Source organism: Mustela erminea, chromosome 20, assembly GCF_009829155.1.
Source record: "Mustela erminea isolate mMusErm1 chromosome 20, mMusErm1.Pri, whole genome shotgun sequence".
NCBI classification, from domain to species: domain Eukaryota; kingdom Metazoa; phylum Chordata; class Mammalia; order Carnivora; family Mustelidae; genus Mustela; species Mustela erminea.
In genome coordinates this window covers 9,304,799-9,320,266 of record NC_045633.1, presented here as the reverse complement: position 1 = coordinate 9,320,266, position 15,468 = coordinate 9,304,799, and the positions used below count along the sequence as shown (strand labels likewise).

The 15,468-nt window shown below is 45.7% G+C and overlaps 1 protein-coding gene across 6 annotated transcripts in view; it reads right to left on the bottom strand.

Annotated features, from left to right (window-relative positions):
- KNOP1 (lysine rich nucleolar protein 1) overlaps positions 1-15,468 on the bottom strand; it is a 42,959-nt gene that overhangs the window by 20,737 nt on the left and 6,754 nt on the right. The window contains exons 3-5 of one of the 6 annotated variants that reach the window (XR_004281862.1): positions 14,817-14,885; positions 7,214-7,291; positions 4,087-4,577 (exon numbers count right to left, since the gene is read on the bottom strand). Coding sequence is in view for 5 of the 6 variants with exons in the window: in XM_032328018.1 (XP_032183909.1) it covers positions 4,266-4,577; positions 7,214-7,291; positions 14,817-14,885 (459 nt within the window). In the remaining variant the exon portion in view is untranslated. Of the gene's footprint in view, positions 1-1,100; positions 4,578-7,213; positions 7,292-14,816; positions 14,886-15,468 lie in introns of those variants that run through there. The other 5 variants (XM_032328018.1, XM_032328020.1, XM_032328019.1 and 2 more) reach the window with 5 other exon arrangements.

Genomic DNA, 15,468 nt, shown 5'->3' with positions numbered 1-15,468 from the left:
TTAAAAAATAAATTTATATTAAACTCCTATTTTTACTGAACAGTTTAGGACCAAAGAATATGCTACAGATTTCTTGGCCAACAGAACTGTGAATTACTCCACCTCCTGGGCCCCAGCCTGAGAAAAGAGCCAACATTAAAGAACAGTGGATACTGAAGAATAACCCTTTTGCTCCCCTTTACTGGACAAAACATACAGAAATTCAGAAAACATGGTGGTATTGCTCAAATATTACCAAATGACCTTTATTTCACAAAATTATTTCCATTAAAATGATCTCAAATACCACTGTTAACTATATGATATCGTTTAAATGAAACACAATTGGCAAATTCACAAATAACCTGCTTTAAGTCCTTTTTTCTACTCTGAGGTTGTTCTTACCGGACAGTGTTCATTCTCAAGCCTGAATAACGTAATGTTCTTAAATTGACATGAATTTGGACTTTCATATTAGGTTGAATATTCATTACACCAAAGGCGCTTCAGAACCATCTGTCACCAGGCCCAGGCAAAAGCTCAGATTTTCTATGATCTTTTGTGGTTTTCCTCAGCCCATTACTGAATCAATTAGCCAGTCTCTGAAAATCACAGCCTACAGGGGATGAAGTCTACTGTTATTACAAAGGACAACAGAAAAATAAAAATTCAAAAAATTTTCGGAAATAAGGTTTAAAAAAATGAAGAAAAGTTCTGCATGAGACCTATACAACTTTTCTATTGCTGCTTTAACAAATTACCACAAATTTAGTGGCTTACACCAATTCAATTCTTTCACTTTGCAGATCTATTTGTTCCAACTCCAACAGGTCTTAGGGGACTTTCCCTCAGAGTGAAGGTGTGGGCACAGCTTTGTTCCTTCTGGAGGCTCTGCGGAAGAATGTTTTCTTGACTTTTCTAGCTTCTAGAGGGCAGCTGCATTCCTTGGCTTGTGGCCCCTTCCTCTATCTTAAAACCAGCAACAGCTTGTTGAGTTTTGGTTTTTTTTAATATTATATTTATTTATTTGACACGGAGAGATCACAAGTAGGCAGAGAGGCAGGCAGAGTGAGAGAGAGAGGAGGAAGCAGGCTCCCTGCTGAGAGCCTGACTCGGGACTCAATCCCAGGACCCTGAGATCATGATCTGAGCCAAAGTCAGAGGCTTAACCCACTGAGCCACCCAGGCGCCCCTTGTTGAGTTGTTCTTACAAGTCTCTTCCACATTTCTGCCTCCCTCTTCTATAGTTAAGGACCTGTTATGATTAAACTGGGTCCAGTCAGACAATCCAGGATAATCTTATTTTAAGGTCAACTGACTGGCAACTGTTAATTCCATCCGCTACCCTCAACTCCTTTCTGTTTTGTGTCCTAATACTCCTAAGTTCTCATGAGTGGGACATGGACATCTGGGGTGGGGGTGCACAAACCTGAATAATTCTGTTTGTAGAGCTGAATACACAATTTCTTTTAGAGGAGAACTTTGTCTACCTAGCAAACACTTTTGATGGGCCAGTCTAGATATGGAAAGCAAGCCTCGGGGCAGGGCCTAGTGGGCTAATAAGGCAGAAACAGCAGCACTCACTGCAGAGACGCAATTAGGAAATCATGAGGTTTCAGTGATGGCTGGATAAGGACAACTGTAAGGAGAGAAGGACCCTGCCAGAGGGAAGGAGGGTCGGTCAAGGGAGAAAGCCAAGGGAGAAATGAGAAAAAGGCTGTTAAATATTCAACCAAGACCCTGACTGTGCTATATGCCAAGACTTCTCCTGCCCCAATTCCGAGTAAAAATCCCCAAACCTCCTCTTGCAGTGGAGACATGGTATGTTCCACAGAGTCAAGACATCAAGAACATAGGAGATGACACACACAAAAAAACCCCTTGCAGACTGATGGCACTGGACATGGGAAAAAGGGGCAGAGGTGGCACAAGCCAATGTTGTTTACCGTACAAAGGCGAGGGCCCAGCTAACACAGGAAGCTCAGAGTGAAAGTCCTCCCGGGACTGCAGGACTGCTACAGGACAGAAACCCGCTCTCTGAGAAATGGCATCTCTGCCAAGACTAAGTCCATTCTGAGGTCATTGGAGATCCTGCTGTCTTAGCTGTTCCACCTGCACTGGCTAGGCCCTGCTTCAGAAACAAACTATCATAAACCTTCCCCTGGGCCAGTGGAACTCTTCAGCCAATGGTGACACATTAGGTTTAAAACTCAAAACCCATTACACAAGACTACATATACTAAATGACAGGAGGGGAAACGCCTGACCGTCACATGCTAATGAGAACTATCACTATGGGGACAAGACAGTGGACAAATGATCAGCGACTCTCCAGAGTCACCCAAGAGATGGCAGAGCACAATCCTTCCTGACAAGCCAAGGCAGGCCCAAACTGTAGTGTGAGCTCTTGGCAAGTTAAAAACAATTAGAGAAGCAGTCAGTACAGTGAGTGAATTCCTGAAGTGTTGATCAAGGCCAGGAGAGATTTATTCCCCTGTGAAAAGAGGAGGTGCTCCAAAGCAGCTAAATCAAAGGCAGAACCTTACCTTCCCGGCATTTAGATGGCCTCTTTCATTATGTATCTCAACTCAAGGTTGAGTCCATCAAAGGCCCAGTTCACATTCCAAGCGAAGTGGCCCCTCCTGAAACATCGCTAGCATAGATCTGCAGGACTCCTGACCTGGCCAATGCTTACTTGCGCCCAGGCAGGCCTGCCTCACCTCTGCCCAGTGGGACAGTAGTAGACTCCATGTTTGTCCCACCACCAGCGTCAGCTCCTCACTCCTCCTTTATGACTGGCTTGAGGAGAATCTTCCTCCACATGCCAGGGGCTGGCTCAGAAATGGTCATATGACCCACGGCTAAGCAATGAGTTATGAAAGGTCTTCTGGAACTTTCCTTGAACCACAAGGTTTTTCTTCTTCCTCTGGCAAGTTCTAATATCTTGATACTGTGCCTACAATTGCTATGGCCATTCTTTCAAGCAGCCCGATGAAACCAATAGGGTGGATGGAGCAGAGAGAAAAAGAATGTTTCTCTGTTAAGTTGCTAAATCAGTCCCCTACACATCAGGATTTCCTGCCCAGTGACAGACTGAATATCCTGCTGTTTAGTTATGCCTGCCTGAGCTGGGATGTCTATGAGGCATTCAGGCCAAGCGATGTGAAAACGTCCCACTCAGAACCTGTATTTTCAGATGGAAACTGCTAGGTGAATGAAGAAGGTGACCATTTGTCATTCAGGTCATTGTACCTGGAGCTCTGTAAAGCTGGTTGTAGAGTCCAGATACTGTAACAGTGTCATGATGAGGCAACTTCCTGCGTCGTGCCCGCACATTCAGGCCTGCCGGCATTAGACCGCCGCCACACAAGTCACCTAGGACTCTCTTCCTTGTGGTCACAAAGATTCTAATAAACGTATCCCTGGGAATTCACCATTGGTTCACTAAGACTAACAGTCTCTCTAAAATGCTAAAATGGTTAGAATTCAGTTAAAGCATGAAGGTTAAATCCAAGCTCAACACTGAGGATGGAAGTCAGGAGAACCAGAAAAGGCAACATTGGTTTAGAAACACATTTCCCAAATGGAGAGAAAGCTCAGCCACATCTGCCTGTGGCCATTCAGACCTCTTTGCCTAAAGGTTCTCCAGGATGGGAAAAGAAAAAGAGCTTGCCCTTACCTGTTGACCATCAATTCTACTTCCTATTTGAGATTTAGACATCTAACAAAACCTCTGTCTCTTCAATCAAGAGACTTCATCCCCCATAAGTATTCCTGGTAAAATTCCTTAGAAGAGGACATTAGGAGTAGTGAATAGTGATACAGGACGTGGGATACAGAAGTCCAGCACTTGGCACTTACTGGTTGGGTGAACCAGGGCAATTTTATTACTTCATCCCTGAACCTCAGTTTCCTCATCGGTAAGATGGGGATAATAGCACCTAGTTAGTTCATAATTACTAACTACATTAATGTGAGGGAAACACAGTAGTACGTACCTGGCACATACTAAGCACTCAGCAAATTTAGCTATTATTTATATACGCTGATGTCTTCACATAGGGATGGAATGCTTAATACACAAAATAGTAGGCGTTAATCACTCACATGTTCTCTTGGCTTCTGAAACACGAGCTCCCTGACCCCAGTTTGTCCAAGCACATGGGTAGAGTTTTCAACTTAATCTCTGCAGAGATTTGATCTGAGACAGTTGTCAGATGGCTTTCAACTGCATAACTGAACAGTAAAAGCAATTGTGGCAGTTTTGAAGGATAAGACAGTAGAGTTTAATCTTCAAACTTGATTGACTTGGAAGCATTCCGGTCAATATAAAAGATTTTGTCTGGGGTGGTGGAGAAGCCCAGGCCAGCGCCCCGCTTGTGCTTCCAGCTCATGGCCCGGTCGTAGTCCTGCTGCAGGTTCCGCTGCAGGGCGTCAGCTGCCTTCTTGCTGAGAGCCATGTTGGGCCTTCCGCCTGTGTTAGAGGGGCGGCTGAGCGAAGGGGTCCCATTTTTAAAGCCACCCATCAGTTTGAGAAATTTTAGTTTCTGTTCCTCATTTTCAAAACTAGCAGTATCCCACTGGCCAAACTGAGTTCCCTGTGTTAAGAGAAAAAAAAGGTGGTTATTTTCCTGATTTCCAAAGCCCTGCCCTTTTGCCAACCCCAGCCTCACCAGGGAGGATCCAGCTGATTAAATGCTGGCTATGTGCCAGGCACAGTGCTCATCAACACATCAATGGATTGTCCTGACTTCTAACAAGAGCCCTATGAGGAATACTGTCAGCATCCCCGTTTTACTGATAAGGAAGCGGAAGCCTACAGCCTAACTGGGGGCACAAGCCTCATTAATGGCCCTGCTGGAATTCCATCTCAGGTCTGGTCTACACCATGGCCCACCACAGGAGCTGCCTGTCTGCTTTACTCCTCCCCTCACTCACAGCAAAGAGTACGGCACACCTCAGCTCACCTCCAACAATCTCACCTCCCAACACACCTCGACACACCTCCCAGCCCAGCTCACCTCACCTCACCGGCTGGCCGCCCGCTCTTCCCTCAGCCTAAGGTTTCTGACAGTTGGAAGGAGGCGGCAGCCAAGTGGGAATCTCAAATGCACATCTCTTCGCACAAGCACTGCATTTTACAGCAGGGAGTTGGGGCCCAGAGAGGTCAAGGGTCACACAGCTGAGTCCACGGCTGAGCCAGCCCAGGAACTCCAGGAACTCAGGGGTCCCAATTCCTATACAGAGTACTCCACTACCTATCCATGAATCATCCACGTTCAAGAAAATGCAAGGCAGGACCTCAGAGGAGCTGCCTCAGAAAAGACCCCTGTCCTTCCCGGATCTGTGAGACAAGAAATACAACTCAAGAAAACAATGACGTAGAAGTCACACAGACCCAAGGATCAAGCCCACCTGCGTGACCCTGGTCAAATTACTTAAACTCTCTGAGACTCAGTGTCCTCATCTATAAAATAGGAGTGTAATAACCCTCTCACAGGGCTTCAGCGAAGGACTGAATCAGATTTTACACCAACAACCCAGAGCACAATGTTTGGCAACTTTAAATCCTTGATAATTTGTCATTCTTCCCAACCCACCCCAATTGCTGACCTCCATACTGCCTGGGAACTTTCCACTTGCAAGCCAAATCCCAGCTTAGCACTTATTTCTAGGTCAGGTGTAGAAGAACAGTAAGAACCAGTCACTGGTACACCTGCCCTGAGTGAAGCAGTGAGAAATTCTTCCAGCTTCACCGTGGCCCAGATGAAGGCATAATTACAGCTTCCCGGTCCTACAATTTCTAGGATAAGAAACCAGCTCTGACAGTCCTGCCCTGGGTCTGAGCACAGGCTGACCAGTCACGGGTGAGCTAGCTCTTCAAGGGCTGCTGACCCATTCAAAGCGGACCCTCCCGCAGGGGTCCACAGCTAGTTCGAGTCCTCACCACATGCCTCAGCGTCAAGTGGCCTAGGTCCTGGGAGGCAATGCCACCTAAAGTGTCCCCAGCAGATGCCACCCCTCTGCTCTAGGATCCTCCTTCTCCCCCTCAGGTCCTTCTTGGTACAGCCTCTGAGGCCACAGATTCTGAATGATGCTGCCCTGTTTCTTGTCTTCCTCAACTCAATGAAGGTTTCTATCAGCTCTGCTCCCCTCATGAGGCTGGGGAGAAAAAAGAGGATACCCAGAAGGAAGAAACATAACAAAGTCCCTCTTCATACCCCACCGGGCCAGAGTAGGAGTCTCATTTACAGGGTGTGGAAACTGAGGCTCAGAGAGAGGACACTGCCTCAAATCCACAACTAGAAAGTGGCAGAGCCAGAAACTGAACTCAGGTCTTTTGATCCAAATCAACTGTCCTTTCCTGTGTTCAACTATGAAGGCTTAGGAGAGTTCAGGAAGGCAAGGCTTCCCTGCCATATGGATCCTTCCTTCCCTCTCTCCCAAATCCAATCTATTAACAAGTCTGGTTGGATTATGAAGCTGGTTTCTTCTCTTTCTCTACCCTCTGCCACCATCCCAATCCTCAGGCCTGGAGGCTGAGCCTTCCAAACCCCCCCCACCCCCCCCACCCCCCCCACCCCCCCACCCCCCCCCCACCGCCACTTACTCTACATAAAGGCCCTCCGGCAGCTCCCACAGCACTTGGAGCCCAGTGTGCGCGCACTCCCTACCATGGCCACCAAGGCCGGCCTGGTATGGCCCACCGCGCTGCCCACATCCCCGCTCATCCCTCTGCAGCCTGACTTCCTGGTCACTGCGGTGCACGCTCTCCTGTCCCATCTCCTCAGGCCTGGTTTGGAAATCTCCCACTCCAAATGGACCTTGTAGGCAGCCCTGAGAGAGGCCTGCTACCACACTGCTCTCACCTCTGCCTCCTGCTCTGGTCCAAGCAGACCTTTGAGGTCACCATCCACTGCTGGAAAGTGCTTTTCACATGCCCTCAGTGACTAATGTGTGGGACATCCCACCTGTGCACAGCAGGAGACAAAGGTTCAGGCTGCTTATCTTGCTTCGCCAGCACTCCAAGAGAGGCGAGCACCTCTTTCAGAAGGAAGGGAGTTAGCTTAGGACAAGCTGTGCAGTGAAGAGAGCCGGCAGGCAGACTGGGACAGCCTCTGGGGCCTGGACTAACATGGTCTCCCATCACTCTGCTCTTCACGGTGCATGCTGAGGAAGGAGTTGTCAGGTTGCCGGGGTATGCAACCGACCAGAGCCTGAACATCAAACTTACTGTCCACTTCCTCGGTTCAGAAGCTTCTGTTTTGCCTGACTCACGATCGATTTCTTCTTGCAAGGCCTTTCGCCTCACCTGAGGAAGAGAGAGGAAAGAAAGAGGGAAATGGGACACAGCTGTTTTCCTCTGAGCTTAAAACCGAGCAGAGACAGGGCAGGAGGACACGAGGGTGACAAGAGCGAGAGCAGCTTTCCTGTGCTGCAAACTGGGGCAGGCATTTGTCAAAAGTGTCCCCTAAGTATCCCAAGGCTGCAATCGCTTGTCCTAAAATGGGCAGCCTCATTAAGCCTTGTTTTGGATTAAGAATGAACTTCTTTTAAGAATGAACCTTCCTATAAACTGAGCCTTATCCACCTTCAGCACTAGAACCATTTTTGTCCGTAATAGCCATACCGGGTAGAAACTTCCTAAAGCATATTGCCTGAAGCCCTGACGTCCTGTATAGAAGATATTGTAGTTAACTTTCGGGATAGCACTGTTTTCTAGAAAGAGCACTGGAGTCAGACACAGGCTAGTTTGAATCTTAGCTCTGCCATTAACTTGTGTGGCTCTGGATAAGTCACTCAACCTTTGTGTACTTCAATCTATTTATCTGCAAATAGACAAGAACTATCAGCTACCCTGGAGGATAAATAGGAGAGAATATATATTTGGTCTTCATCCAGTTTCTGCACAAAGCTCCTAAACCCCTTGGGATTTTCTAAGTAAGGAAAGTAATCAAGGTATCTTTTGTTATGTTAATGAGGCAAATGCCAGAAAGTTCTTAAGAATGGGGGCTGGTGGCCAGCTGAATCAACCCTATGTTGACAGGGTTGGAACTTTCAGTCCCACCTCCAAGACCCAAGGAGGGAAGAGGTGCAGAAGGGTGAATCAATCATGAAATGGCCAGTGATTTAATCAGTCGTGCCTATATAATGAAGTCTCCATAAAACCCCCAAAAGAGGGGAGTGTTCAGAGAGCTTCTGAGTTGATGAAAACATGGAGATCAGGGGGCAATAGTATTCTTGGAGCAGGCAAGCAAGTTCAGTGCTGTTCCCCATACCTTGCCCTATGCATCACTACCATCCGGCTGTTCCTGATTTATACCCTTTTATTATAAACCAACAATCTAGTAAAAGGTTTCTCTGAGTTTTGTGAACTGCTCTAGCAAATTAGTAAAACCCAAGGAGGGGGTTATCAGAACCTCCCATCCCTACCAGCCTGGTAAGTAAGAAGCACAGGTAACAATCCAGCCTGTAACAGGCATCTGAACCGGGACATGGGCGGGGAGCAGTCTGGTGGGACTGAGTCCTTACCTTGTGAGATTTGGCACAATCTCCAGATATACAGTGCCAGAATTGAGCTGAATGGCAGGACACCCAGCTGGTGGCCAAGAATTGCTGAAGTGGGAAACCCCCTACCCCACATTAAATTGTTGGGTGCAGAATGTAAGAACCTAACAGAATGCCTGGTCCACAGGAAGTATATCTTATACAATGTTGCCAGCAGGGCTGGAAGCCACCATCAGTGGAATAATGACCCTGCTGTTTGATATAAAAGCTTTCAGGACCAATATCCCTGATGAACATAGATGCAAAAGTCCTCAGCAAAATGTTAGCAAACTGAATCCAGCATTACATTAAAAGGATCATTCACCATGATCAAGTAGGATTTATCTTAGGGATTCAAGGATGGTTTAATATCTGTAAATCAACTGAGGATAACAAAATGAATGAAAATCATATTCATCTCAGTACATGCAAAAAAAGCATTTGACAAAATTCATCACCAATTCATGGTAACAACTGTCAACAAAGTGGGTATAGAGGGAACATACCTCAACATAAGAAAGGCAATATATGAAAAAGCCAGTTAGTATCATACTCAATGATGAAAAGCTGTAAGCTTTTCCTCTAAAATGAGAAAGAAAAAATATCTATCCTCATCACTTTTATTCAACACAGTACTGAAGTCTCTGCCACAACAGTCAAAAAAGAAAGAAAGAAAGGGTTCCCAACTGGAAAGTAAAACTGTCACTACTTGCAAATGACATAATACTCTATAAAGAAAACCCTAAACACTCCACCAAAAACTGTTACAACTAATAAATGAACTCAGTAAAAGCTACAGGTTACAAAATCAATATACAGTAATCTGTTGCATTTCTATACACTAATAGCGACCTATCAAAAAGAGAAATTAAGAAAACATCCCAGGGACACCAAGTTGCCTCAGCTGGTTAAGCGTCGGACTCTTGATTTCAGCTCAGGTCACGATCTCAGGATCATGAGATCTTCTGCTTAAGATTCTCTCTCTCCCTTTACCCACCTCCCCCGCCCCCACTGCCTCTCTCTTTTAAAAAAAAAAAAAAGAAAGAAAGAGAAAAGAAAACACTCCCATCTACGACTGCATCAAAAAGAATAAATTTAAGGAATAAATTTAAGCAAGGAGGTGAAAACGGTATACTCTGAAAATTATAAGACACTAATGAAAGAAACTGAAGATCACATAAATAAATGGAAAGATGGGGCACCTGGGTGGCTCAGTGGGTTAAAGCCTCCGCCTTCAGCTCAGGTCATGATCCCAGGGTTCTGGGATCGAGCCCCGCATCAGGCTCCCTGCTCAGTGGGAAGCCTGCTTCTACCTTTCCCACTCCCCCTGCTTGTATTACCCTCTCTCGCTATCTCTCGCTCTCTGTCAAATAAATAAAATCTTATTTAAAAGATATACCATGCTTATAGATCAGAAGAATACTGTTAAAATATCCATACTATCCTTGGGGTGCCTGGATGGCTCAGTGGGTTAAGCCTCTGCCTTTGGCTCAGGTCATGATTCCAGGGTCCTGGGATCAAGCCTCACATCGGGCTCTCTGCTCTGCAGGGAGCCTGCTTCCTCCTCTCTCTTTCTCTCTCTCTCTGCCTGCCTCTCTGCCTGCTTGTGATCTCTGTCTGTCAAATAAATAAATAAAATCTAAAACAACAACAACAACAAAAAATATCCATACTATCCAAAGCAGACTACAGGTTCAATGCAATCCCTATCAAATACCTACAGCACTTTGCATAGAACTGGAACAATCCTAAAATCTGTATGGAACCACAAAGACTCTGAATAGCCAAAGCAATCTTGAGAGAGAAAAAGCTAGGGTAAGCACAATCCCAGATTTCAAACTACACTACAAAGCAATTGTAATCAAAATAGAATGGTACTGGCACAAAAACAGATTAATGGAAGAAAATACACAGACCAGAAAGAAACCCCACATTTATATGGTCAATTAATCTATGACAAAGGATTCAAGGATAGACAATGGGGGGAAACAGTCTCTTGAATAAATGATGTTGGGAAAACTGGACAGCTATATGAAAAGGATGGAACTGGTCCACTTGCTTATACCATACACAAAAATAAACTCAAAATGGATTCAAGACTTAAATGTGAGACTTGAAACCATAGGAGTCCTAAAAGAATTTGCTTTTCTCTCACTTTCTCCCCTCTCATGCTCTCTCTCTCAAATAAATAAAATCGTAAAACAACCACACACACCAAAAAAACAAAAAACAAAAAACAAACAAACAAACAAAATATAGGCAGGGCACCTGGAGGACTCGGTTAAGTGTCTGCTTTTAGCTCAGGTCATGATCCCAGGGTCCTATGATGAAGCCCTGCATCAGGCTCCCTGCTCAGTGGGGAACCTGCTTCTCCCTCTCTCTCCCCCCGCTCATTCTCTCTCCCTCTCAAATAAATAAAATCTTATAAAAAGAAAAGGAAAGAAAACATAGGTAATAAACACTTGGATATCAGGCTTAGCAATGTTTTTCTGGATTTGTCTCCTCAGGTGATGGCAATAAAAACAACTGGGATAATCAAACTAAAAAGCTTCTGCATAGCAAAGGAAACCATAAAATGAAACGGCAACTTACTGAATGGGAACATGATACAGGAGACCCTTGAACAAGTGGGGATGGGGGCACTGACTCCCTGCACAGTTGAAAATCCACATATAACTTTTGACTCCCCCCAAATTTAACTATTAGTAGCCTGAAAGCCTTACCAATAATATAAACAGTTAGCACAGATTTTGAATGTTATACTTATTATATACTGTACTCTTACCACAAGCTAAAGGTGTTAAGAAAATTGTAAAAAAGAAAAAATAAATTTAGAGTACTGTATCAAAAAAAAAATCCATGTATTCACGTACTTATGCAATTCAAATCCATGTTGTAACTGTATTCAACAAGGGGCTAATATCCAAAAAATATAAAGAACTCAAACAATACAAAAACAAAAAAATTTTAAAATGGGCAGAGGACCTGAAGAGACACTTGCCCAAAGAAGACATACAAAGGGCCAAGACACATCAACAGATGTTCAACATAATTAATGATCAGGAAAATATAAATCAAAACCACAGTGAGATATCACACCACACCAGTCAGACTGGACAGTATTAAAAAGACAGGAAATAACAAGTGTTGGCAAGGATGCCAAGGAAAGGCAACTCCTGTACACTGCTAGTGACTGTAAATTGGCGCAACCACTATAAAGAACAGCATGGAATTTCCTCAAAAATTTTAAACATTTTTAAGATTTTACTTATTTATTAGACACAGAGAGATCACAAGTGGACAGAGAGGCAGGCAGGAGGGCGGGGAAGCAGGCCCGCCACCAAGGAGAGAGCCCGATGTGGGGCTTGATCCCAGGACCCTAAGATCATGACCTGAGCAGAAGGCAGAGGTTCAACCCACTGAGCCACCCAGGCGCCCCCCTCAAAATTTTAAATATAGAAATACTATATAAGCCAGTAATTCTACTTCAGGTGTTTACCCAAAGAAAAAGAAAACACTGGTTTTTTTAAAGATTTTATTTATTTGTGAGAGAGAGAGCAAGAGAGAAGAAACCCAAGCAGGGGGAGTGGGACTGGCAGAAGCAGGCTCCCAGCAGAGCAAGGAACCTGATGTGGGGCTCGATCCCAGGACCCTGGGATCATGACCTGAGCTGAAAGCAGATGCTTAATGACTGAGCCACCCAGGTACCCAGAAAACACTAATTTGAAAAGATATATGCACCCCTATGTTTATCCCACCATTATTTATAACAACCCAAGATATGAAAGCATCCTAAGAGTTCACTGATAGATGAATGCAAAAAGATGTGGTATGTGTATACATATTACATAACACACACACACACAGCACCCCCAACACTGTGGAATATTACTCAGTCCTGAAAAAGAATGAAACCTTGTCATTTGCAACAATATGGATGGGCCTACAGTGTATTATGCTAACTGAAATAACAAAAAAAACCAAACATAATGACTCCTAAAAACAGAAAACTAGTGGTTGCCAGATGGAGGGTTATAGGCAGATGGGCTCAACAGGTGAAGGAGATTGAGAAGTACAAACTTCCAGTTACAAATCAATCACAGGCATGTAAAATACAGCACAGGGAACATAGTAATATTATAATAGCTTTGTACAGTGACAGATGGTAACTATGCTTTTTGTGCTAAGGATTTCATAAAATATGTAACTACTGAATCAATAGGCGGTACACCTGAAACTAATGTAACATTGTAAGTCAACTACACCTCAATTATAAAAAAAAAAAAAAAAAAAGCTTCTAGGGCCTTGTCCTCCCTTTTAAGGGTTTAGGTGTAACTTCAGCTGCCCTAATTTGTGGCCTATCTCCCTCCCCCCAAATTTTTTGGATAGAGAGCGTGAGAGCAAGTGAGCATGCACGAGTTGGGGGGACAGGGGTGGAGTAGTGGAGGTGGGAGAGGGAGAGAATCTCAAGCAGCCTCCACACCCAGTGTAGAGCCCAACATGAGCTGCAATCTCAGCACTGAGATCATGACTTGAGCTGAAATCGAGTTGGGACGCTCAACCAACTGAGCCACCTGGGCATCCCCCTCCTCCCTTCTAATCTGCCACAGGCTTTGAATCAAAGTGACTGTTTATAGAGCCAAGCTGACCATTTACGTAAGTTTAAAACTACATAAAGCAAAGTGACAACTGTAAAAGAGAAAATTATGATATATTCCTGTAGTGGAACCATGCTCCACATGTGGAATGATACAGATGTGCATATACCAAAATGAAAAGTAATTTGCCAGTTAAATGATAAAAGTTAAAAGAACAGTATACATAGCAGCATTGCACAGTGCTTTAAAATTACACATATATAGTTACAAAGGAAAAATCTGGAAGACTATAACAAAGAGCTAACAATGATCATTATTAGGTGGTAGGATTTCAGGGTGCCTTTCTTTTCAGGTTGCAATTTTTTTAACAGTAAACTTTTAGCACTTATGGGGAAAACAGGAGAGGTAAAACAGAAAGCTTCACTTACACTGAGGTAATGCAGCACCCAGGAAATGGTTACAAGTCTTCTTAAAAATTGTCAAGTAATCAAAGTACTCAGCAGGCACAAAAAAGAAATAAAGGGTTGTTGGCGGGGCCTTGCCCATAGGAAGTACACTCTCAGAATTCCAGACTTTGCTTCCTGACTGGCTGAGGGCACCTGGGAAAGGAACTGATGGAAGGTCCCAGTCAGGTCAGGGCCCCACCTTTGTCCTCTCTGTGAGGCTGCCCAGCTCATTACCTTCGGCCCTGACCCTGGGGAGCAGTGTGCCTTCGACCTGCAGAAGGCCGGGGAGCTCCCACTCTGAGGGGCTTGTGCTTCGTGCTAGGCCCGCTCCTGGGCTGTCAGCATCATCTCATGGCCCCACTTCAATGTATCACCTCCAGGGAGAGTTCCCCAGGGCCTCAGAGGCATTTGATTTGGAACTTCTGTGACATCTTACAAGCCTCCTCATATTCCGCTCATCTGCTAGCACTCTCTGGTTTCCTTTTCTCCTGGAGTACAAGGGCCATGGACCAGGGGTCATCTCTGCATCACACCCTGTTGCTTCTCTCCAGCAATTACTTGCTGACAAAGCAAGAGGACGTGGTCAGGGTAATAGCTGCCACTTATTAAGCTGCTAAGTGCCTCACAAATATGACCTCATTCGGTCTTTGCAGCCACCTATAGGAGGATCAATGAGCTCAGTGACTGCCCAAGTTCACGTCATTAGTAATGGTACAAAGCCAAGCCTAGGCTGTTACCACCCTGCCCGGCCAGGTGTCATTTGGTCCAGGACCATACAAATACCCCAATTCCAGAAAGTCATGCTCCAGTACAGGCTGCATCTACCTACAGATCTGGGTACGGCAGAAGAAGATCCACAGTAGAATAACTTCTCTCAACACTCCTGAATCGAGGCCAGGAGATGGGAAAGCACGGGCCTGGTTGAGCACATGCTCCCTGCCCTGGCTACAGTTCCTGGGGTCACACTCTGTCTCCCCCTGCAGCAATTACAAGCAGGAGAGCCTCAGCCTGGGATTCTGAATGACACGTTGGCCCCTGAGTCAAAGCTGTGGTAGTGAAGTGGTCTCCCATCATGAAGTGGGGGAGGCCACAAGTTCCCTGCCACCAGAAGTGTGCCAGAGGCTGGCTGGTGGCTTCTGGGGTCCCTGACACCTCTCAGACCAGAATCTTGTTGCCTTGGAGGAGACAAAAGTGTGACTGGCGGGTGGCAAGACACACGGAAGAGGGGTGAGGACCTGGGGCATACCTGGTCTATGTGCGCCTCATCCATGTTGCCTTTCTTTTCCAACACCACCTCTAAGTCTGGGTCAGGCTCCTGCACAAAAGGGCAAATGGAGTAAGAGTCAGGCATACAAAGGCCTCTGCCCCAGCAGCTCAGCAGGGTGAGATCATCAGAGTCCAGAAAAGATCCAAGACCGCAGTACCTCCTTAACCCCTGCCACTTACAGAACTTCTGACATCCTCTTGTGGAATCGTGGAACTATTCTCACTGATTCGCCCCTCAAAACAACGGCACTGACCTATCTGACGTCTGAAGAAACTAAGGCTTAGAGAGGTGAAGCGACCATCAGGAAGTCACCCCCTGCCCCCACCACAGCTCAGGGACAGGGCTGACACTAACGCCGGTCTTCTGACTTAGGCTTGGTGCACCTTTCCTGCCACACGGACATCATCTTATCTCCCATGGCACCAAACCAGTAAGAGGGGAGAGGCCAAGGGTCCTGCTGGTTGGGGGGGGATGGGAGCCAGCTAGCAAGGGACAGGTGGGGCCCTGATTGGGGGGTGTGGGGAGAGAGACCCAAACCCAGTTCTCTCCTCCACACTGCTCCCCCTCCTACCCCACTCCCAGTCACTGCCTTCTCTCCTGCCTGGACAAGCACAAGCCTTTAACACCTGCT